At 35.9% G+C, this 25,880-nt stretch overlaps 1 protein-coding gene across 1 annotated transcript in view; it reads left to right on the forward strand.

The window, feature by feature from the left end:
- MDGA2 (MAM domain containing glycosylphosphatidylinositol anchor 2) overlaps positions 1 to 25,880 on the forward strand; it is a 944,924-nt gene that overhangs the window by 605,497 nt on the left and 313,547 nt on the right. Inside the window, exon 5 of the mRNA XM_081087224.1 lies at positions 9,080 to 9,212. Within this exon, the coding sequence (XP_080943350.1) occupies positions 9,080 to 9,212 (133 nt within the window). The remainder of the gene's footprint in view (positions 1 to 9,079; positions 9,213 to 25,880) is intronic.

Consider the following 25,880-nt stretch of genomic DNA (forward strand, 5'->3'; position numbering starts at 1 on the left):
ATGACCCATGTGCACCCATAAGAATGTGCATTCCAAAACTGTTGAATGCCAATTAGGTCATATTTGTTGTGTTATTCAGACCTTCTCTTTGTTTTCTTATTGTTGTGTCTGCTGTTCTAAGCTACTGAGAGAGTGTAGTTACTATCTAAGAATTTATATATTTAAAATTTCTTACTAGTACATACAGATTTAGAATAATTATATCTTCCTGGTGGACTAAGTATATTATCTTCCTCATATTATATCCTGTGGTAGGTTATCATTAAGAAATATCCTTCTTTACCTCTAGGAGTGCTTTTTGCCTTAAAGTTTGTTTTGTCTGTCATTAATTAGCTACACAAGTTAGTTAGTGGTTTTTATGTTTTTTAGAGGCAGGAGTTGGGGAAAGGAATGGTAAACCATCTCTTTTACTTTCAAAAATTTCTATGGCTTTATATTTAAAAACATCACTGGCAACCAGTATATAGCTTTTTGTTGTTTAAACCCAGTTAGATAATCTCAGTTTTTAGTGCATTTAATCCAATTGCTGATATTTATTTTTTTTCTATACATCCCACCTGTTTTATTTTAGACCTCGCTTTTCTTGCCTTTTGGATATATCAAAAACTTGTAATTATTTAATCTTCTCCTTTATTTAACTAAGAATTTTAAATTATTTTATTATCACTTTATTGGTTACTTAAAAATTACATCCTGCACCCTTGACCACTTCCTCAATAAGGGCATAAACATGGAATACATTAAAAATATTTATACTTGTTATATTTTATTTGAGTCTAGTCTTTTAATTCTACATATATTTAAAAATCAGTAGGACATTATTTTGTTTTTTAAACCATCATTATCCACTTATATTTACCAACTTATTTTCTTTTTCTATTTTGAATTAATTTTTGTTTATTGTGGGATGGAATGTTTGAGATTCATTTTTTAAAAATATATTTTTATTGATTTCAGAGAGGAAGTGAGAGAGAGAGAGAGAGAGAAACATCAATGATGAGAAAGAATCATTGATTAGCTGCCTCTTGCACGCCCTCCACTGGGATAGAGCCTACAACCTGGGCATATGCCCTTGACAAGAATCAAACCCAAGATCTTTCAATCCACAAACTGATGCTCTATCCACTGAGCCTAACCGGTTAGGATGAGGTGTTTTTTGTTTTTATTTTTGCAGAGGGATAGACATGTGTTCTAGTACCATTTATTGCAAAGATCATTCTTTCACAACTAAATTTTCTTGGCACCTAAATTGAAAATCAATTGGCCCTATATATTAAGGTCTATTTCTGAACTATTTATTCTGTTACATTGATTATATGTCTGTCTTTATGCCAATACCACACTGCCTTAATTACTGTAGTTTATAACAAGTCCTGAAATCAGGAAAAATAAGTCCTTCAACTGTGTTCATCTCTTTAAAAAATTGTTTTGAATATTTTAGCTTCTTTCTATTTCCACTTAAATTATATGATCATCTTGTCAATTTCTACAAAAGTCTAGTAAGATTTTGAGTGAGGTTTTGTTGAATTTATAGATAGATTTGAGGAGACTGATTAAGGTTATTGAACTGAACATGATTGATATTGATAATGTGTTATAATCAAGCAATGAAAAACCCCATCTCCTCCATTTTGATTTTAATTATTTGCCACATGTAATATTTATTGCTCTATGAAAAATTTGAGAGCACATGTAAGATTTAACAAAACCAACTTTATTTAGATTGATCACCCTTTGAGATACTGCTTTGAGTCTTTGTGTATACTAGTATATATGTGTTTATCAGAGATGCATAGGAAGCTGGTCATTTACTTAAGAAATTCTGAAGTGTTACTTATAGAGAAATTACTTCTCAGGGGCCAAGCAGCATATATAGTTAGTATATAGCTTCCAGGAGACTCAAGGATTTCTTTTTCAATGGGCCATAGTAGGTATACTAGTGTGTAAGAATCACAAATGCAAATGCCTACTGAGACTAATCTGGTAACATAAATACGTGAATCTGCCTGTTGGTATGAAAATAAAAAATGCTGAGGCGTGCTGTACATGCCCACTTATCAGGGAAAATAAATCGCCTGTTGTCCCGAGTTCAACCTTTGGCCCTCCTGGGCTACCATTTTGAAACTCTGCTTGAATCCAGTTTCCTCATGGGAGATGGAGTAGTACTTGCAATAACATTTTTAGACTCATATGATTTCAAATATAGAGAGACTAGAGGCCCGATACATGAAAATTCGTGCAAGAGTAGGCCTTCCTTCCCTCGGCTGCCGGCACCAGCTTCCCTACGGGACCCGGGACTGGGGCTGTTTCCCTCCGCCGGAGGGTACCCAGGACCTGGGCTGGCTTCTCTCCGGCCATCCGCAGGCATCCAGGACCCCGACTGGCTTCCCTCTGGCCCGGCTTCATCAGGAATGACGTCCAAAAGATATCCAGTCTAATTAGCATATTATCCTTTTATTATTATAGATAATACAGAGTAAGCAGGGTTTCTATGAAAGTTCCATTGAATGAAATAATTAGAATTAATAAATTGAAAACTTCATGGCTGATTCCAGTTTCATGGACACATTTTTATAATAAAGATGAATATGACATAGAGAACATTTTTACCCAGGAATCTACTTGATAGAAAACAATGTTCATATTTGTAGCTTCTAACCAGCTTGGAAATTTGGAAGAACTGTAAAGTATGATTGTACAAAGCAACAGAATGGACTTAGCCAGTGGTTCTGATTTTAACAATGATAAATTATAATTTCTATACAGATTCTAATTTATAAAGTTATCATATCCAGTTGTTTTTCCCTATATTAAAAAATAAACCCAAACATTTTTTAGTAAACCAGAATTGTATTATTGAATTAATGGCATCAGTTATTATGTCTACATGTCAATTTTGTTAAAGATTTAAAATTAATTTTGTGTTGTATCCTTGAAATATTTCCCAGGATTATAGGATTGACTTTTTTTGGGGGGGTGGGGGGTGGGGGTGGGGGTGGCTTAGTATAATGGCTTTGCTATTTGTAATAAAATATGAATGGTGTTGACTTTTCCTTTTGCTTAATGTGCTATCATATATAGATATAGATAAATATATTTTAATTCTTAGTAATTTTTTTGCACTGTTGTTTGCCAACAATTGCCATGTTTACTTTCATAATGAAAGAAATTTCCCTGTTAGCCTTGTTGGTATTGGAAGACTTAATAATATTTTAATTTATTTCTATAGATCCTATGGCCTTCATGTTTCCATAGTGTAACTAAGATCCAATTGACATAACTGAGATGTTCTATGTGACAGATTGGCAACTTTCTGCCAGTGTTAGAGGTTATAGGCAAGGTTTCTTCTCTAACTTTATTGATAATTAAGGGAGAAGTTAAGGTAAACAGTGATTATAACACAAAGTAAAAATTATTGTCAAAATTGAGGCACACAATACGGCTATGGAGAGAGCATTAAAGATGGAAATCAACAGCACCTACAACAATACAGAAGAAAGATAATATCTCTAAAGATTGGCTATGTCTCTGGTTGACTGGAACAATAATTGATCCATGTGGGGAAAAGTGGACTACAAAGCTGGGAAGGTATACTGGGATTATATTGTGGAATATTTAAATGACAGATCATAAGTCTGATTATTTATTAATGTTAGAAACTTAAATTTCTTTTAAAGTTAGGATTTTCTATTCAATAACAATGAATAAAATAAAATGAAATACAATTTCTAAGGTAAGATTTATCTATTCTACATGCCTATTCATACTAAACTAATAATTGTGTCAATTTGAATTGAATATTTATTTAACCATCTTGTTAAATGAAAAAATCCTTTTTATACCTGTTTTTAGATAGTGTTTCTGAAATGAAATTGGTTTGTGTTTCCAAGGCTGATGTAAATTCAAAAGCATATCCTATCTAATAAAAGAGTAATATGCAAATTAACAGTCATATCCTCACTCCATTAGTCTGTCACAAAGATTGTGGCAGCCATGGAGCCGGAGTGAGCAGGAGGCTTAGGTTGCCCCCGGTGATGGAGGAAGCGACACTTCCCGCCTGCCCTGGCCGGCCCTGAGCTCCACTCAATGTTACAAAGTTTCAATTATAGAAGATAAATAAATCCCAGATACCTGCTTCCAGCACTCGGCCGTGGTCTTCCTGAAAACGGCCATCAGCCCCTCACCCAGGCTGGCCAGGGACCCCAGTAGGGCTCCCCAACCTGAAGGGGCTGTGTCCAGCCTGCAAACAACCCTCAGCTCCTCACCCAGGCTGGCCACACTCCCATGGGGTGAGGGTCCCCACTGTGGGGCTTGACCAGCCTGCAAACAGCCATCAGCCCCTCACTCAGGATGGTCAGGCACCCAAGCGGGACCCACACCCTGATCTGGGACACCCTTCAGGGCAAACCAGCCAGCTCTCACCCGTGCACCAGGCCTCTATCCTATATAATAAAAGGGTAATATGCAAACTAACCCTAACAGCAGAATGACTGGGAATGACTGGTCACTATGACACACACTGACCACCAGGGGGCAGACGTTCAATGCAGGAGCTGCCCCCTGGTGGTCAGTGAGCTCCCACGAGGGGAGCTCTGCTCAGCCACAAGCCAGGCTAACAGCTACCAGCACAGCGGTGGTGGCGGGAGCCTCTCCCACCTCCTCAGCAGCACTAAGGATGTCTGACTGCAGCTTAGGCCTGCTCCCCACTGGCAAGTGGACATCCCCTGAGGGCTCCCGGGCTGCCAGAGGGATGTCTGACTGCCAGTTTAGGCCCAATCCCCTGGGGACCGGGCCTAAGCCAGCAGGTGGTCATCCCCTGAGGGGTCCCAGACTGCAAGAGGCCACAGGCCGGGCTGAGGGACCCCCCCCCTGAGTTCACAAATTTTTGTGCACGAGGCCTCTAGTTATGTAATAAGTCTAAAAAGAATAATTATGCTTTTCATACTTCCACTCAATACTAAAGATGTAGTCTAGCATATATTGCTATCTATAAGTTTGGAATAAGTTACAATTGAAGTTGTAAAATATCAGTATGAGTTGGAAGTCTTTCTTTACTGATATCTTAAAATACATATTTTTAAAAGTTCCATATTCATAAGTAAAATAGAAAAACTGCTTACGGCTATGGTTATTATTTTATAGAAAATATTACCATTGGTAATGGCTACTGACAAATATATAGAACTAGAGGCCCGGTGCACAAAAATTTGTGCACTCAGCGGGGGAAGGAGGGTCCCTCAGCCCGGCCGGTGCACTCTCACAGTCTGGGACCCCTTGGGAGATAACGACCTGCTGGCTTAGGCCTGCTCCCGGGTGGCAGAGGGCAGGCCCAATCCCTAGGTGCAGCTCCTGGTTGGGCTCAGAGCAGGGCCGATTGGGGAGTTGGGGCACCGCCCCCTGTCATGCACAGAGCAGGGCGGATTGGGAGGTTGTGATGCCACCCTCAGTCACGCTCAGGGTAGGGCAGATTGGGGGGTTGGGGCACCGCTCCCTGTCACACACAGAGCCGCAGGGCGATCAGGGGGTTTGGGCATTGCCCCCTGTCATGCTGATCCAGGTGCCAGGAGGCCTCTTGGCTCCGCTGATCCCGGTGCTGGGAGGCATATTACCCTTTTACTATATAGGATAGAGACCTGGTGCATGGGTGGGGGCCAGCTGGTTTGCCCTGAAGGGTGTCCTGGATCAGGGTAGGGGTCCCCACTGGGGTGCCTGGCCAGCCTGGGTGAGGGGATGATGGCTGTTTGCAGCTGGTCACACACCCTTCAGGGTGGGGGTCTCCACTGGGGTGCCTGGCCATTCTGGGTGAGGGGCTGAGGGCTGTTTTCAGGCTGGCGGGTGACGGAAGCTCCCAACTGCTCCTTTTTTTCTTTTTCTTTTTTCTTTTTTTTTTTTAAATATATTTTATTGATTTTTTACAGAGGAAGGGAGAGAGATAGAGAGTCAGAAACATCGATGAGAGAGAAACATAGATCAGCTGCTTCCTGCACATCTCCTACTGGGGATGTGCCCGCAACCCAGGTACATGCCCTTGACCGGAATCGAACCTGGGACCTTTCAGTCCGCAGGCTGACACTCTATCCACTGAGCCAAACCGGTTTCGGCTTTCTTTTTTTTTTATTCTGGGCTAGCTTTAGCTCTGGTTCCAGCTCTGAGGCCTCTGCTGCTGAAAGCAGGTATCTGGTTTGTTTCAGTTCTATAATCAAAACACTGTATCAACTCCAGCTCTGAGATCTCGACTGGCTGAAAGCAGGTTTCTGGGGTTTTGTTTAGCTTCTATATTTGTAACAATGTTTCAAACTGCAAGCTCAGAGTTCTCCATCACTGAAGCAAGCAAGCTTCATGTTAGCTTCCAGCTGCCTGGCTGCCGGCCGCCATTTTGGCTGGCAGTTAATTTGCATATCACCCTGATTAGCCAATGGGAAGGGTGGCAGATGTATGGCTAATTACCATGTTTCTCTTTTATTAGATAGGATGCCTTTTCTTTATTTCTTTTATTTTAAAAAAGTAGTTTTAAAAGTTTAAATATAGGTTTTGAAATTAATTTTTGTGAGTGTTAAAGAAATATGTACTTAAATTTTACAAACTATACATACTGTTGCTATTTTCCTAGAACTTTTAAAAAGATGTTCATGACATCATATTGTGTATTGTTATTGAACATCTAATTATAACAACATATTTAAATCAATTACATAATTAGTTATAATTAGACTAATTAGACTACTTATACAATTAGACAATAATCAACCGAAAATTTCCTTTAGAAATCATGGAAATTCACATGCAAAAAGACTTCCAATATCACAGAATATTAAATGTATATGCTCACCAAAATAAAAATTGATGTTAAGTGATATAACAATTTTAAGTTATAAAGTCTAAATAGTAAATATATCTCTACATGAACATACACACTATTTGGTAGCAAAACTTTGGGAGCTGTTTATTGAGAGGAAGAGGGTCATCTTGAATGTCTTTATCATTATCTGAATGTGGTGAGTTAATTAAGTGCGTAAGGTTTAAATTCTTCCATAACTCTGTCTGTTTTCTACATTTCTTTAATATACTGTGGCTGTATTAGCCCCTCTGCCTCTTTGACATGCTACACAGATTAATCTTACAAATTAACCTAGCTGACTGTACTGTAGGGTCACACATTTTGGTATCTTTTTTTCTGAATACAAGATATAAATAATCTTAATTCATACAAAACAACTCTCCAATCCTATGTTAACTGAATCACTAGGAAATTGTGTATCTAGACTTCATAGGGCATGTGCGAGAAGCAACCAATTGATGTATCTCTCTCTCTCTCTCTCTCTCTCTCTCTCTCTCTCTCTCTCTCTCTCTCCTCTCACCCTACCTTTCACTCTCAAAAATCAATGGAAAAAATATCCTCCAGTGAGGATTAACAACAGCAACAACAAAAACGGTCAATAAAAGGATCTGAGAGGAAGATATTGACTATACAAAGAAGTAGTAATCAAAAGTCTAAGATTTATGTTACTAAAAAAATAACACTAGATTTTGAGAAGTGGTCTTGGTTCAGTTTGGAATATGTTGAGTTTTAGGTGTCTGTGAGACATCAGAATGAACCTGTTGAAGTAAAAAATTGGTATATGTATCTGAAACTATAGGGAGAATCCTGGAATAGGGATACAGACTTGATAGAATGGTTGGGGGAGTAAGGGCTTATAGTAGAAATTCATCAGCAAGTCTAAGATCACCTAGAGGAATTTTATAGTGTGATTAACTATAAAATAAATAGAATGTCACAGAGGTAGGAGGAATAAGATACATCCACTCATTTGAAAATTACCTGAGTCAACTAGTTCGCGTATAACATTGTCTTTCAACTATGCTTTCTAACTAAGCATACATTTCTAGGCATTATATATAATTAGCATAAATTATAACTCTATAATACAGTGATAAATTGTTTTAAATGTAAATTTCAAAAACACACACTGACTGTGTATATTTGTGTGAGGTGTATATGTATTTGTGGAGAAAAAAAATATAATGCATTTTCTAAAGAAAAATTAAGAGAGAAGATTATTGCTTATACTACAGATGAAAATGCTAAAGATGTGACTGAGTTAAGAGTGGGTTTTGACAGTGAATGACAGGAATCATGGCCACAAAGCTCATGCACACAGAAAGAGATTCATTTGATACATTTGGAAACCTCTGTGTGCCTGCCTATGTGTGAGCAAGCTTGTGTTTTTGTTTGTTTTTGTTTTTGTTTTTTGGGGGATTTTTTGCAAATGAACAGGCACCGTCTTTATGTATCATCACTAAGTGTTCTGATCCTTTTGAGGATTGTATGCAAGAGCTGTAATTTTTTGGATTTAAATGATATTACTGAAGTAAAATAAAAGAAACATGGTTTCATACAGATATCATCTAGAAAAAAATTAACATTTTAGAAATTGCTTTACCAAATCTGATGTCATTGAGATACTGTTTTATCATCTTCACAATTCAGTTACTTATGAGAGCAACTCTTTTGCTATTTTAAGAGGAGCATAGACTTTGGAAGGAAAATAATTCCCAAGAAACCTACTTGAATTGGGCAGGAGTTGTTTTTTGTTTTTTCTTTTTATCGTTGTTCTTTGTGTAGTATTTTTGCTATTTGAACAATTTCAGTCTTCTTTCATGGTTTTCTTGCTAATCAATAGTTTACCTGGTATTTCTGGTCACTTGCCTTAGTTGAGTCTATTTGCAATTTTGCAGATTTATCTGGGACTCCTAGACCTTGAACTCTGGAATGTAAATAACAACAACAATAATAATATAGCTACAGTCATGAATACTTATTTATTGTTTTAGATTTATATTCTGTCATTGCTCCATATTCACAAAATATTTATGTATATAAATTTAATTATATATATTTAGGTTGACTTCATTATCTTTCCAAGTTATTCTACTTTCAAAGTTGGCATTTTCCTTTTAAAAACAAAATCTACAAAATTCTGCTAATAATATGATTTAGTACAATATAATGCCATGATTCATTCATTCATTCATCTTGATTACTATTGACTTTTTCTAATGCCCTTTTTCACATTTTCAGGGTGAAACAAAGATCTTAAAACTAAAGAATCTTCGACCTCAGGACTATGCTAATTATAGCTGCATTGCGTCAGTGAGGAATGTATGTAATATTCCTGATAAGATGGTATCATTTAGACTTTCCAATAAAACAGGTAAGGAAATATCTCTGAAAGTTTTATGTTTATTATTCAAAATGAATGTTTAATTGTCCCTTAACTTTCTTATAGTACAAATCATTTCTATAATATGTGTTTGAACAAAGCATCTTTTTTTTTTTTTATTTCTCAGAAAATTCTGTGATATCGGAAAATCTTTTGGTAAACGGACACCATACAATTTAGTTGCAATGTGCTCCCATGTAATGTTTGTTTATATAGCATACACAATTATTTATCCTTATTATTGAATTTATAAATGTCACAAGAAAGCCTATATTCTGTTCAAAGACTATTCTGAGAAATACTAGATTCTTCATTTAAAAATGTGTGATCTATTTTTTTTGTATGTGTGTGATTCCAAAGTTAAGTATAAGAATCTCTGTTTTTACTCTATTTCACATCAACAAAGTTAATTGGTAACATTGAGTAGGTGCTTTTAAGAAAGTATTTTTCTAAAAAATGTCAAAACATTAGCAATACTGACACTTAAGTTAGCCTACATTTAGTAATAGAAGTCTCAGAATAAATGCAAGCATCAAGAAATTGCCAAAGGAAAGAGCAAAGAAAGAGCATATGGATGAACAACTTTTATATGATTATGTATAAACAATCAACTTACTAAATTAGAATTTCAACTGGTTTGAAAAACTTTCCGTGCAATTAAGATAAAATTTTACTTTTAAATAATTATACTGAGATGAAAGTTAATTACTTTTTTCACTAACAAAAACTTTGAGAAGTATGGGCCCCGCTATGTCTGGCTTTAGTTCCTGGTTCTGCCACTTATTAGTTCTTGGATCTGGTTGAACAAGTCACTTCACCTTTTTTTCCTCAGCTTCCTCATAAACTCGTAAAGTTGTAAAAAGGAATAAATGAGTTGATATTTATAAGGCATGTGGGACACACTTTATTAGTTCTTCCAACACAGAGCTAGTCAGCAACTTTATTCGCCTAGAAAAGATTAAACCTAGGATTTTATTGAAAGATGAAAAAATGCATACTCATACATTGGTTCATCAATATATGTTCCAAATGAGTTAGTATTTTAAAAAATTCTTTCATTTATTCATGCACTTATAAATCAGGAACTTATTGGGTGTTTATGATGGGTCAGAATGATAGGCATAGAGAGTGACTAAAATATAAATTGCCACCAAAGTAGAGAAATGCTTTATTAAACAACAGATAAAAGTCATTAGAAGAAAGCAAAAGGATGTGAGAGAGAAAATTAAACTGTATCATCATGGGTAAGAGACACTTGACAGAAACTATATTTCCAACAAAATAGAAATATAAATTCTTAGTGATCCTAAGATTTATAAGTTTTAAAAATATCATTTTACTTGAAAAAGAATAAATAGGATATTCAGAAATAAAAATTAATGGTTAACATATAAAAAGTTGGTGTTATTATATTTTTCTTTTGATATGCAATATTTTGTGAATTATGGTAAAAATTTGCAACATAACCAATTTTGTATCCTTGATAGGTTTGAGAATGAAAGAAATCAACGTATACAAAAATTATTTAAAGACTAAGAGGAACAATAAAATTATATTTAATATTTTTATGCTACAGAAATGTATAGTTTTATTGGTTCCCAATGTCCCATAGCTAATGAGTGGGAACAAGATTGATCTTAATATTTGAAGAGTAGTCTGCTAGCTCAAAAGCCAGAGCTTGCCTATCTGTCCAAGAGAGAGCACAGGGCACTTTTAGCTTTCTGTTTCATTATTTTTTAGGCTAAAGTATTTTATATGTAGGCTAAGCAAACAAAATAACCTATTATTGTCTTCTGTAAATTATCTCACGAAAAATTTAAGTTGATGTTCATAACAAAATGAGCATCAGAATGATGGTAAGTAAATGGATTTAAGGATATAAGCTAGTACCTTATTTGACTCTTTAGTACTATAAGTAGGCATGTCATGTGCCTGGTGCTTTACATATTCAAATCAGATTTGCTTCAGCACTTTTCTTATCTGGCTGTGCTCAAAGTTGGGATAGTTCGTGCATTTCAAATAGGTAAAATCATTGAGGTAGCTCACAAAGTACACCAGTAATAAATTAAGCTTTCAGCATCTTCATGTAAACAAGTCTATGAACTGACAAATACGTACATACAGCCTAGTTCATTGCTTTTCTAACATTTGAAGGAGATCGTAAGTCATCATTGCCATAATCCATGTGAGAGTCAAGTGCTCTTTACAGTTTTTATTCTTGTGAATCTCCAAATGACATGGATAAAATTTCCATGTTTTTAAATTTTGATGTGCAAAATGTCAGGAAAATGTATAACTTACTGAGGGGAGAATAGTTTATTATAAATGTTGTTTCATGAATCTGTTAATATGTTAATGAATGCACAACTTTGGAAATAATTTTTGTAGTGGAGGTCAGAGTATTAAATGTATTTTGGGTACAGAAAAAAATTCATTTTGACATATCTATAGTAAATTAACTTTTTAACTGCAATAACTTTATTACTGATATGCCCAATGCCCAATGACATGCATATAAAGATGGAAACAATGTCTGGTGTGGATAAGGATTTCTGAAAGTTTTGCAGCTGAACAATTACAAAATGGTGTGCAAAGCCCTTGGCCCATTGCACATCTACTGAGTTAGACTTCCTGGGGAATGACCTAGTTGTATATAGTTTAAACAAGTATACATAAATGCTTTAGAAAGCAAATGCCTTTGTTGCCAGGCAGTTTTTGTGGACCCATGCCATTTTTTGACTAAATCTTTCATTAATAATGATTAATTTTTTAGAACTATCTGAAGAGCACTAGCTGGGTGTCATTTTAAAGTCAGAATCATCTATAAGTTTACTAATAATGTGTTTTCTTAAATTTTCTTCTATGAATTGGCATTATAGTGAAACTTGTAATTTTATATCTGCCATGGAGTATCTAATCATTTGCTGGCCACTGTTGATTACTGGCATGCTATAAAAAATCTCCCTCCACAAAAATGCCATTATTTATCATACCTAATCCACCTGTTCTAGATCTTATTATAAAAATTCATAGAATTTTATCATAACGTATTTATCTTAAACATAAATTATTATGATAATTTATTTCTTGTCATGCACACTGCATGAATAATTGACATATGTTGTAGCAGTGTCCAAAGTTGGTTTAGTTGTTTTCCTATTCCTATTTGAGAGACAAAGAATTTTAGCTCTTGGTTGGTAAATTCTTAATGTAGCAGTATTTTGCCGGAAGCCGGTCCATCCTTGCTGCTTGACACAGTCGCTGCAGAGAAGAAACATCTGCACAGCATATGTTTCAAGGGACCTGGAGTACATGGCATGCTGTTCTTAATATGTTTGCTCCCCTTCTTAGTGCTATGTGTTTTAACCAAGGTCACCTCTCTGAGATAGGTTGTTTCCCCAGGTGGGGATTTTTCCCTGGAGTTAGGGATTAACAGGACTAAGGGAGGGAATAAATCAGTAAAACCCCTTAACTAAGTGCCAGGCGGGTAATTAATCACTTTAACTACAAACAATCACGCTTAAGCTACATAATCTTTACTTAGGATAATCTCCTTCAGTTACTTCCTTGTAGTTTAACAGAACAATAGAGTAGTGACCTTGGAATAAAGATAACAAACGCCCTAACTTTTGGAATAGAATGGATAAGATTAAAATCACCTGGTATAAATACAGATGTAACAGGAGAATAACGAGAGAACCTGGCTGGAGAACCTGGCAAGAGAACCTGGCTAGAGAATCTAGCTATGCTGATCAACTGAACACTGTCTCCGTGTCGTTCCTTCTTTGCCAACTCTGTCCACACCTTTGGGAACCCCTGGACCTGCTGGGGTTGGACCCCAACCGTATTTTCATAATTTATGAAAATAAACCTATTAAATTTATACATTTAGAATATTAAATATAGATATATTATAAAATTATTATAATCATGGTAATGTTGAATATAAACTGTTTTAAATTTTTCAAATTATATGTATTTCTAACATGAGGAAACATAGAAATTATGATAAAATAAATTTAATTTAAATAAACATACTTAAAGCACTTATATATTGATGTCTCATGTTTCAAAGGCAAATAAGAATTAAGTAGGTTACTTATATTAGGATGAAACACATATTTTGTACTTGCTTGACAGGTAGTAATGAATTCTATAAAGAAATGGGACAGGTGGGCTAATTTTAATAATTATATAGGTCCTTTGATTGAGTCTGCACAAACTTAACATTTATAAAACTTGATGTGTTTTCCTTACATTGCATTACATCTAGGAACCAAGATTGCAAAGGTATTCCTGGCTATAGAAATAGGGGAAACTTATACTCCCTCCTTCTTTTCCTTCCTTTCTCCCTTCCTTCTCTCTTTCTTCTTCTCCTCTTCTTTTTTTCATCTCCAACTTATTTCAGTAAATTACCATGAAAAATGATAGAAGTTAAGGAAACATTTCCATTCCCCTGTTAGATAACTATTACCTGTGCTTATTGTTTTATATAACCCACTAGAAGCCCAGTGCACGAAATTTGTGCATGGGGGGGTCCCCTCAGCCCAGCCTGCACCCTCTCCAATCCGGGACCCCTCAGGGGATGTCTGACTGCCAGTTTAGGCCCAACTGCCCCCCTCTGCTGTCCTGATCGCCTCACACAGTCTGCTGTTCGGTCGTCTGTCTGGTTGTTTCCGTCGTGACGGCCACTGGCTTTTTATATATTAGAATAGGGCAGTTGTAAAGAATACCTAGTAATAGCTGTGAGCCTCAATTTTATATGCTGTGTTCTATTTATGGTATAGAGGAATCTCATTTATGGTATAGTTCTCTTTTATGTATAGAGGAATCTCATCTAGTTATCTAATGTTATGACAAATAAAATAATATTTTAATTATAGAAATTTTGAGGGAATACCTGTGGATAATAGGACTACCTGGACATTGATACTTCCTCTTGTAAAATGGTATGCCCATTGTCAGAGATCGCACAGCAGAAATTCTGCTGTCATCTGCACCTCGGTACTAACCTCAAGCATTTTTCTTACCCATTTGGGATATTTGAGCTGTTTTCAGCACATTGGCAATCAATAGCTCCATTTATTAGAATCTAGATGTGTTTTTGCACCAACAATCTCAGCTTTAAAGAAAGACGATGTTTTTTTAAAAGTCATAGTGCAAATATAATGACTTCCTGTATGTCTTCTTGGGCTGCCATGACGGAATACCACAAAATGGATCACTTAAACAACATGATTTTATTTTCTCACAGTCTGGAGGTTAGAAGTCCAGGATTAAAGCTCTGACAGGGTTGATATATGGTGAGGCCTCTCTGTCCTGGTTTGTAGACCATGGCTTTTCACTGTGCCTTTCCTCTATGTTTCATGGAAGGAGAGATGAGCGAACTCTGGTGTTTTTCCCAACACTCATAAGTACATTAGCCATATAAGATTAAAGTTCCACTCTGAGGAACTCAATGAACCTTATTTATTTCCTAAAAGTGCTATCTTTGAATATAGTCACACTGGGGGTTATGGCTTCAACATGTGAATTTGGAGAGGGCAAACATCAGTCCTTAACACTTTCAAATAACTGAAAAGTTCTTTGTATTTAGGGTTTCTTTTAAAATTTTATATATAAGTTTATATTTATGTTAAATCAAAGCAAGCAAATAAGTCAGCCATTTAAAGAAAAGAGCCTATTATTCAGTAGACTCTCATCTTAAAGAGGGAACTCTCTTCAGAGTATTTGTGGCCCTTTATTCTTAGATTTGGGGAAATAGGAAGGAAGCAACTATAGAGGTAGAAGACAAGATGACACTGTAGTCAGAATCAAACATCTCTTTTGTAATAATATAATCATACATTTTTAAAAGCATGGAAAATTTTGAATATACAGACAAAATTATGTATCAATGAACTTGTACACTGTTTTTCTGATTTTATTTTTGATGATAGAGAAGTTAGAATGTGAAACAAAGAAAAAAACAGAAAAATAATCTCATTTTTATAGGCTAATGTGTGCTTAATATATGTTTTATTTTGTCATAGATAATTCAGGTTTACTAAGCAACATTATTTATTGCTGCAGGATCCAACAGAACACAACAAATGCACCTGGCCAGAATTGCTCAGTGGTTAAGCATTGATCTATGAACCAGGAAGTAATGGTTTGATTCCCAGTCAGGGAACATACCCTGTTTAGAGGCTAAATCCTTGGTGTGGGGCATGCAGAAGGCAGACAATCAATGATTTTCTTTCATCAATGATGTTTCTATCTCTCTCTTCCTCTCCTTCCCTTTCTGAAATCAATAACAATATCTTCTTCTATATGTATATGTAAAAAGCTAAGTGACCAGCCGACTGGCCAATAGGTATGACACTCACTGACCATCAGGGGGCAGATGCTTAATGCAAAAGCTGCCAAGATGTGGTGACTTGGCAGTGGCAGTTCTCGGGTGATGCACCCTGGAACCAGAGAGGAGGGAGCCCAATTCCTGTGGGGCCATGTGATTCCACCTTTGTCTGTGGGTTATGTTGTTGCTGGGGCACTGTCAGCCCTGAATCTGGTTTACTGTACATTTGTGTTTGCTTTCCCTAACCTGTATGACAGCAACTTTGCAGAGTGCCCTCTCGCACTCTGGGAGCCCTCAGGGAATGTTGGAGATCTGGTTTGGCCTGATCCGATCCCCGAAAAACAGGATGAGGGACCCCACCTGCCCAAGGGACCCTGCACACTCTGCAGATGCCCTTAGAGCCACGCTGCTACCCCAGGTGGGGCCAGCTGGGAAGGGACCTAAGGAGGTTGGCTCCAGGGTATGTCCGGCCCCTCTTGCCCAGTCCCACCCTGCTGGCCACCTTCTAATAATTTCCATTCAATGTGCACAAATCCGTGCATCGGGCCTCTAGTATTTTTTAAAAGGACATAACAAATACTATTAGAATATTGTCCAGATGCCATTGTTAGAGAATGAGATGTTTCCTGTAATTCTTTTGCATGAATTTTGAAGATGTTACTTATCTTCCTTGATGTTTTCCCATCTTCAAAATGGGGATAACACAAGATCCACATTACTTGCTTTTGTAGGCTATAAGTTTGTAGGTTATTAAATAAAGAATTTAAAAAAAGTATTCGTGCACAATAAACACAATAAATAGTAGTTATAATTGGGTTGGATTGTTAACCTAGATTTAAAAAAAGAAGTGATAAAAATGGTATCATCAGTAATCATGATGAGCAAATGATAAGAATCCTAGGATTTTCGTAGGGTATGGTGTATAGCTTCAACCATTGATGAGTAATCTTGAAATAAATTCATAATCATTTTATGAATTATTTTTATCAGTGGTTAAATTAAATGTTAGTATTTCCCAGAAAAATCTAAAGAAATGAATATGTATTCTGGCATATTTTTATGTATCCTATTATTTGCAGAAATATTAAACAATATACAGTATTACTTTGTGAAATTAATAATGGCATGTAAGGAAAACTAAGGGAAGCTGCGCTTTTGTGATGTACAACCACTCCTCCATCTGAAGGCTCTGCCATTTCCTAAGGAAAGCAAACTTATGTTTGTCCTAGTCTCATTACTGTGGCTTTTAAAATGTGAAAATATGCATGATGAGTATGCAGTCATCTGGGGACAGAAGCAATGGTCATTATGGGTTTCAACTTTGGTCTTCCTGAGACTGTTTCCAAAGCAACAAGGTGACCCAGATTTTTCAGAATCCTATTGCCATAGTAACAGGAAGTTTGCATGTTGCTGGGATGTCCCTACACCTGTGCATTTTCTTGTCCTAGCAATGAATTTTTTAGTTTCTTTATATCAAAGGTTATTTTTGGACGATTACTTCTTATATAAAATAACCCTCATAATCTATTAACTCTCCCAGAAGAAATTATAACCCAGACAAAGTAAATAGTTAACACAGAAGAAAAAATAACACTGTTATATTTATTGAAATGAATATAAATTATTAAAATCCTATGCTATCTCACACTTAACACAAATATTTTAAAGCATGTCAAATAGTTTGTGTTTTATATGTTATTATTAATATGCTATTAGAGTAATTATAATTAAAAATTTTTAAGTTTCATACAAATACAAAAATGCAAACTATTTGTTTTATATTTTCCCAGTGGATTAAGTGAGGGTGTGTTAACATAAAGTAATAAATTTTTTATGCAACTGATATTATTAGATTTTAATTTTAATCTTCTAGATTATGGATTTGTAGACAATGACTTAGTACTTTTCAATGTTCTATTGTTCTGGTTAAACTGCTGAGAACTATGTAGATTATTCAGTTGCTCGAAATGTATTTTAGACTTCTTTCATGGTTTTTAAGCTTGCTGTCATAATTAGTGATAGAGAATATCTCCATGATCATTCACTGACATATTTGATTTTATAGATTACTGGCTCTCATAATGAAGAAAGATTTACATAACTGCATATGACTATTCCCATTGTTTATTCACCCCCAAATCCTCAGATGGATTATATCAGAAGTCATCTTTAGGGTCACTAGCCATCCCAGGATGTCCTGAGCTCTGAAAATCCCACATCCTGGGAAATCCTGTAATCTGAGGCAAGCCAGTACATTTGGTCATCCAATGATCTAACCCCCATTCAGCATAGCTCCATATAAGGCACTGGTATAAATGTTATTAGTTAATGTTGGCACATATACAGCCTTCAGCAGCTCTGCACAAAGAAGTATCTATGAGAAAGACCTGGGTGTGGATCTTGGTTCTCCCCACTGTGCAGTGGTGTGACCAATTCTTTCAACTCTGTGAAATTGCTATTCTGCTAAATCATGTTGATAATGTGCTCCAAAGTGTTTTCAGATTGATGGCAAGAGAACTCTCCCTCTAAGATTTCATTTTATTTATCCAGTTAATATCAACAAAACAATTTCAATGAAACTAGGTGACAACCAAGAAGTAGATGCAGTCTATACCTACATAGCTATTCTTGAACTCCAAGGTCCAAGCAAGCAAGGTTTCAGTTTACAGAATCTGAGATTAATACCTTGTTGTGCTTTTGTCCTTTTACGCAGGGACTTATATGAATATTCAAGAAAAATGGAGCCAAGTACTAGTAATCTCTGGGTCTAATGCACCTACTTGAGGGAAACTATAAATATTGTGCCTTCACTAATGGCTATGCACAAAGTCATGGGCAGGGAGACTTTTATCTCACTCAAGAGAAGATGCATCCCTGGCCAATGTTCTCCCCCAAGCTCTAAGGCATTTAAGAATATTAATTTTCCCAAAGAACCTTACCTCATTATACCTATTGTAAAGATTAAATGAAAGTATATTTAAAAGGGCATGGAAAATGGTAGGCTCTTAGTTTTATGGTAGCAGTTGTTGTTAGGTTAAGAAAAAATAACCTTTGTGAAGAAAGCAATGAGGATTTCCAAAATTTCATTTGGTCCTTTGATTTTCCTTTTTCATTTTTATTAAGTTGAAAGTATAAATGATAGACTCTGCTGGTCTGTACTTTTGAGCAGGAATATTAAATCACAGCTCTATTCCAAAATTTTCAATAGTTGAAGAAATAAGTGAATATCAATATTGTATATTCATTAAAAAAATTATCATATGAACTGATATATATATAGTATGTATATAACACTAGTTCTGATGCATTTTATAAAGTTATTTTATATCTTATATTGACTTCCATAATGAATAAATGTAAACAATTTATGTTCTTATTTGTTTTTAAAATCGTGTATACTAATCAGTACCAGGTAAATGTAAATTTAAAAATATTACTAGGAAAATAGAAATGTATTATTAGCTCATCAAATAATGTTTGTTCAGTAGATTTTTCAAATTAAAATACAGCAAAATGTAAACAGCTTTCTTTCTTTTGGGTGTGCTATAATTTATGTTTTCCCCCTCATATTCTGATATGATAAAATAAACATATTACTGTTAAAACTTTATGCTAAAATATTACTGTTTTTAAGGTATCCTCTGGCCTTAGCCACACCACTCATAGGATGTTATACCTTGTGGTGTGGCTAAGATACGTCTTGTGGTCACTGTAAATATCACGGAGTTATGTGACCTACCAGTAGCCATAATATAAAGAATCTACATTAGTTCATGATGGTTTTTAATTAAGATTGAAGAAAAGAGAGCCCATTTGTGGTCCATATAGTGGGAGTAGGGTATCTAGTGTATTGTTACAGGGACTGGGAGGAGTGATCTAGTGTATTGTTACAGGGACTGGGAAGAGTGAAGAGTTTGGTAGGCTGTGAAATAATAGACTCAGTATCAGAAATGCAGCAACCATTTTAATGTAAATCCAGATGCAGCATGTAGTTTCAATTTGCTTTTGTCTCATCTATTTCCAAAGCATCACAAATATTTCAGTTCCCTCAATTTCCATTTTATGGAAAGTCTGTTCTAAGAGCCCCCTTTTATTTCTGACAACAACATACTCTTCTTGATTTACTTGCTACTCTTCTATTACAATGGAAAGTAGAAATGTCCAATTGTTTTGTAATATGTTTCAGCTTATGTTTTGAACAGCATTTCTTTCTGCCATCTCCTTTGAGTCACTCTGCTATAGCTGTTTATTGTACTACTTGAGCATGTTATTGACTGCATCCTTTAATAACATGCTATCCAGTAAATGGGCAGTGGTCAGCAGTATCGACTTCTGATAGATGCATTGTGTATTAGGAATGTAATGTTGGTTATGCTGTCCTTTGTTCTACTAATGGAAACTATTACTCTAATTTGACAAGAAAGGAAATTATCAAGAATCCAGCTATAACATTTTTGACATAGATAGATATGACAGTTGTATTAAGCTACTCTTTAAGTTTTCACTTTGGAATGGCATTGCAATATTGTTCTCAAACAAACCAGGAATTTTAGTCAGATTAGCAAAGTACTAGAAGTAGGTAGTATTCTGCCTGTTTGTTTTGTTGTTGTTTGGATTTTTTTTAGCAAAAGCCAGCAATACCATTTTGCTTTATTTTGCTGAAAAGAATTTGTAGTTCTAAAATGGTAAATACAGGCAGTTTCATATAGTTTGGCCTAATGAGGAACAATAGATAAGAAAAATTTTCAAAATGATTGCCACATGTTAAGTATAAATTAAAATATATGTTTCCAAAGTGAAGAAAGAAAACTTTAGGAAATAAATAAACAACACAGTTGGGAAAATAAGCAGCATAATATAGGTTCTTGTTGAATTTCTCCGGGATTGAATCTACTAAGACTATATCATAGATGGAACAAAAAGTAGCAATGATGGCTATATTCCTTTTATTCTTATACTTTCTTTTAAAAAATTTATTGTGGAAAGTATTACAGGTGCCTCCTTTTTTCCCCATTGACCCCTTCCACTCCACACCTATCACCCACCCCAGGCCTTCACTGCACTAATGCCTGTGTCCATGGGTTATGTACTTATCTTGATCTTGATCAGGAATATTTAATAACTAAGGACCTTCCTCATTTCTTGTTGTCATTAATTTTTTTTCATTTTTTATTGAATTTATTGGGTTACACTGGGTAACAAAATGTTTCAGGTACACAAGTCCACAACACATCGTCTGTATACTTCATTGTGTGTTCACTAAGCCAAGTCAAGTCTCCTACCATCACTATACATCTCCACTTTACCGTCTTACATCTCTCTCTGTCCCCTTCCCCCTGGCAATCACCACACTGTTGTCCCTGTCCATAATGTTTTCTCTTTTTTATCCTTTTCTGCTCAATCTCTTCACACCCCCTATCCAGCTGCCCAACACACCCCTTGACAACTGTTAGCCTGTTCTATCTATGAGTCTGCCTCTATTTTGCTTGTTAGTTTTGTTCATTAGATTCCACATAGGAGTAAAATCACATGGTACTTGTCTTTCTCTGACTGGCTTATTTCACTCAGTATAATGCTCTCCAGGGTCATTCATGCTGTCTCAAAGGGTAAGAGTTCCTTCTTTTTTTATGGCCAAGTAGTATTCCAATCTGTAAATGTATCACAACTTATTTTTATCTACTCACCAACTAATGTACATTTGGACTGCTTCCATTACCATTTGCAACAGCATGAATGGACCTGGAGAGTATTATGCTAAGAGAAATAAACCAGTCAGAGAAAAATAAGTATCACATGACCTCACTCATATGGGGAATCTAAATAAAATAAACTGATGAACAAAATAGATCCAGAGACATAGAACCATGAAGAGACTGATGAATTACAGAAGGGAGGTGGAGGAGGGGGGCAGGAGAGATTAACTGGGGAATTTATATGCATACTAGAGGTCTGGCCTGTTGGAATGGGGCTGAAACCTGCTCTCTGACATGCCCTGAGGGTTCCTGGATTGTGAGAGGGCAGGTCTCAGGTGATGCACCCTGGAATCAAGCTCTCTCCCCTCTGGTTCCAGGTGCATCACCCGAGAGCAGCTGCCAAATCACCACAGCTGGACAGCTCCTACACTGAACATATGCCTCCTGGTGGTCAGTGTGCATCATAGCTACCAGCTGGTTGGCTGGTCGGCTGGTCACTTAGGCTTTTATAGATATAGGTGATATAAATATAGATGATATATAGATATATAGATATATAGATATGCATAGCCCATGGACACAGACAAAAGGCTTGGGAGGGACAGATGCAGGAAGGAGGGGGTCAATGGGAAAAAAAAACAAAACAAAATAAAAGGGGACACCTGTAACACTTTCAACAATGAAGTTAAATTAAAAAAAATAAACAAAATTGTAATGTTAGAGATCATGCGAATTGGGAAATAAAAAGTATAAAAGGAATATAATTTGCTTTTCCTTTAAAAGAGAACAATTTTTTAAAGATTACTAGTCTTCTATTAATAAGAAATTGTAAACAAAGATTTTTCTTTACATTAAAAAAAAAACAACACTGCAATGAACATATGGTTGCAACTTGTCTTTCTAATTAGTGTTTCGGATCTCTTAGGATACAGTCCCAGAAGTAGAATGGTTGGGTCATAAGGCAGTTCCATTTTTAACTTTTTGAGGTAGCTCCATACTGCTTTCCACAGGGACTGCACCAATCTGCATTCCCACCAACTGTATAGGATGGTTCCCTTTTCTCTAAATCCTAGCTAACACTTGTTTGTTGATTTATTGATGAGAGCCATTTCGAAAGGCATGAGATATCTCATTGTGGTTTTAATTTGCATCTCTCTGATAATTAGTGAAACTGAACATGTTTTCATATGTCTATTGACCGCCTATATGTCTTCTTTGGAGAAATGTCTTTTCAGGTCCTTTGCCTTTTTTTATAAATTCTTCATTGTTTAAAGTATTACATATAGTATTATATATGTCTCCTTTTTCACCCATTGACTTGGCCCCAGACACTCCCACTACCCAGAACATTGGTTATGCTTACATGCATGCATACCAGTCCTTTGGTTGATGTCTTACCCACCCCCCTTCCCCTGCTTTCCCTCTGAAGTTTGACGATCTGTTGGAAGCTTCTCTGTCTCTGGATCTATTTTTGCTTGTCAGCTTACGTTGTTCATTATATTCCAAAGTGAGTGAGATCATATGATGTTTATCTTTCTCCAACTGTCTTATTTCATTTAGCATAATGCTCTCCATGTCTATCCATGCTGTTGCCAATGGTAAGAGTTCTTTATTTTTTACAGCAGCATAGCATTCCATTGTGTAGATGTACCACAGTTTTTAATCCACTCGTCTGCTAATGGGCACTTAGGCTGTTTCCAAATCTTAGCTATTGTAAATTGTGCTGCTACAAACATAAGGGTGCATATGTCCTTTCTGATTGGTGTTTCTGATTTCTTGGGATGTATTCCTACAAATGGGATCACTGGGTCAAATGGGAGTTCCTTTTTAGTTTTTTGAGGAAACTCCATACTCTTCTCCACAGTGGCTGCACCAGTCTGCATTCCCACCAGCAGTGCCCAAGGATTCCCTTTTATCCACATCCTAGCCAGCACTTGTCCTTTGTTGATTTGTTGATGATAGCCATTCTGACAGGTGTGAGACAGTTTCTCATTATCGTTTTTATTTGCATCTCTCCGGTAATTAGTGACTTTAAGCATGTTTTCATATGCCTCTTGGCCTTCTGTACTTCTATTTTCACTTATGAAAGTATCTATTTAGGTCCTTTTCCTAATTGATTGGATTGTTTATCTTCCTTTTGTTAAGCTGAATAAGTTCCCTATAAATTTTGGAGATTACACCCTTATTGACTATAACTTTGGCAAATATGTTCTCCCAGGAATAAACTTAACTAAGGATGTAAACTACCTGTACTCAGAAAATTACAGGACATTGGAAGAAGAGATAGAGGAAGACATAAACAAATGGAAGAATATACTGTGTTCATAGATTGGTAGAATCAACATAATTAAAATGGCCATACTACCCAAAGCAATCTATAGATTTAATGCAACCCCCATTAAAATACCAATGGCATATTTCACAGACCTAGAACAAACAGTCCAAAAATTAATATGGAATTTAAAAAAGACCCCCAATAATGACAGCAATCTTGAGAAAGAAGAATAAAGTTGGAGGGATCACAATACCAGATATCAAGCTATATTACAAAGCAACTGTTCTCAAAACTGCCTGATACTGGCACAAGAACAGGCACATAGACCAATGGAACAGAATAGAGAACCCAGAAATAGACCAAGATATTATGCTCAATTAATATTTGAAAAAGGAGGCAAGAGCATAAAATGGAGTCAAGGCAATCTCTTCAATAAGTGGTGCTAGGGAAATTGGATGAAACTAGACCACCAACTTACACCATACATAAAAATAAACTCAAAATGGATAAAGGACTTAAATGTAAGATGCAAAACCATAAAAATCTTAGAAGAATTCATAGGCAGAAAAATATCAGACATATGTCGTAGCAATATCTTTACTGATACAAATCCTAGGGCAATGGAAACTAAGGAGAAAATAAACAGATGGCACTATATCAAAATAAAAAGCTTCTGTACAGCAAAAGAAACCATCAACAAAACAACAAGAAAGCCCTTGGCCTTTTTTTTAATGGGATTGTTTGTCTTCCTGGTATTGAGTTGTATAAGTTCTTTATAAATTTTGGATATTAACCCTTTATCAGATATATCATTGGAAAATATGTTCTCCCATTTAGTAGGTAGTCTTTTCATTCTGTTGATCATTTCCTATTCTGTGCAAAAACTTTTCAGTTTGAAGTAGCCACATTTTTCTTTTTACTTTTTCTTTTGTTCCCCTTGCCGGAGACAACATATCAGAAAAAATATTGCTAGAAAAAGTCCAATATTTCACTGCCCATGTGTTCTTCTATGATTCTTATTTGAGTCTAACATGTATTTAATACATTTTGAGTATATTCTAGTGTATGGTATAATAAGGTGGTTCAAATTCTTTCTTTGTGTGTATCTGTTTAATTTCCTCAACATCATTTATTGAATAGATTATAATTACTTGATTGTATATTTTTGCCTCTTTGTCAAATATTAACTGACTATAAAGGCAAGGGTTTATTTCTGGGCTTTCTAACTATGATCCATTGACTATATATCTGTTTTTATGCCATTGCCATGCTGTTTTGATTAGTATGGTTTTTTATATAGTTTGATATCAGGTGGTGTGATTCTTCCAAATTTGTTCTTCTTTCTCAAGATAATTTTTTGGCTATGCAAGGTGTTCTGTGGTTCCATAAATTTTTGGAATATTTGTTCTTTTTTAAAATTTCTTTATTGATTAAGGTATTACATATGTGTCCTTATCCCCCCATTACCCCTCTATGCCCCCGACTCATGCCCTCATCCCCCTGTTGTCTGTGTCCATTGGTTAGGCTTATATGCAAGCATACAAGTCCTTTGGTTGATCTATCCCCCTTACCCCCATCCTCCCCTACCTTCCCTCTGAGCTTTGATGTTCTGATTGATGATTCTCTGTCTCTGGGTCTGTTTTTGTTCATCAGTTTATGTTGTTCATTATAGTCCATAAATGAGTGAGATCATGTGATATTTACCTTTCTCTGACTGGCTTATTTCACTTAGCATAATGCTCTCCAGTTCCATCCATGCTGTTGCACATGGTAAGAACTCCTTCTTTTTTGCCTCAGCATAGTGTTTCATTGTGTAGATGTACCACAGTTTTTTAATCCACTTGTCTGCTGATGGGCACTTAGGCTGTTTCCAAATCTTAGCTATTGTAGATTGTGCTGCTATAAACATAGGGATGCATATATTCTTTCCGATTGGTGTTTCTGGTTTCTTGGGATATATCCCTTGGGATCACTGGGTCAAATGGAAGTTCCTTTTTAGTTTTTTGAGGAAACTCCATACTGTTCTCCACAGTGGCTGCACCAGTCTGCATTCCCACCAGCAGTACACAAGGGTTCCTTTTTCTCCGCATCCTCGCCAGCACTTGTCGCTTGTTGATTTGTTGATGATAACCATTCTGACAGTTGTGAGATGGTACTTCATTATCATTTTGATTTGCATCTCTGAGATGATTAGTGACTTTGAGCATGTTTTCATATGTCTCTTGGACTTCCTTCTGTCTTCTTTCAAAAAGTGTCTATTTAGGTCCGTTGTCCATATTTTGATTGGGCTGTTTATCTTCCTTTTGTTAAGTTTTATGAGTTCTCTCTAAATGTTGGAGATTAAACCCTTATCG

This window comes from Myotis nattereri, assembly GCF_964212035.1.
Source record: "Myotis nattereri genome assembly, chromosome: 1".
Taxonomy (NCBI): domain Eukaryota; kingdom Metazoa; phylum Chordata; class Mammalia; order Chiroptera; family Vespertilionidae; genus Myotis; species Myotis nattereri.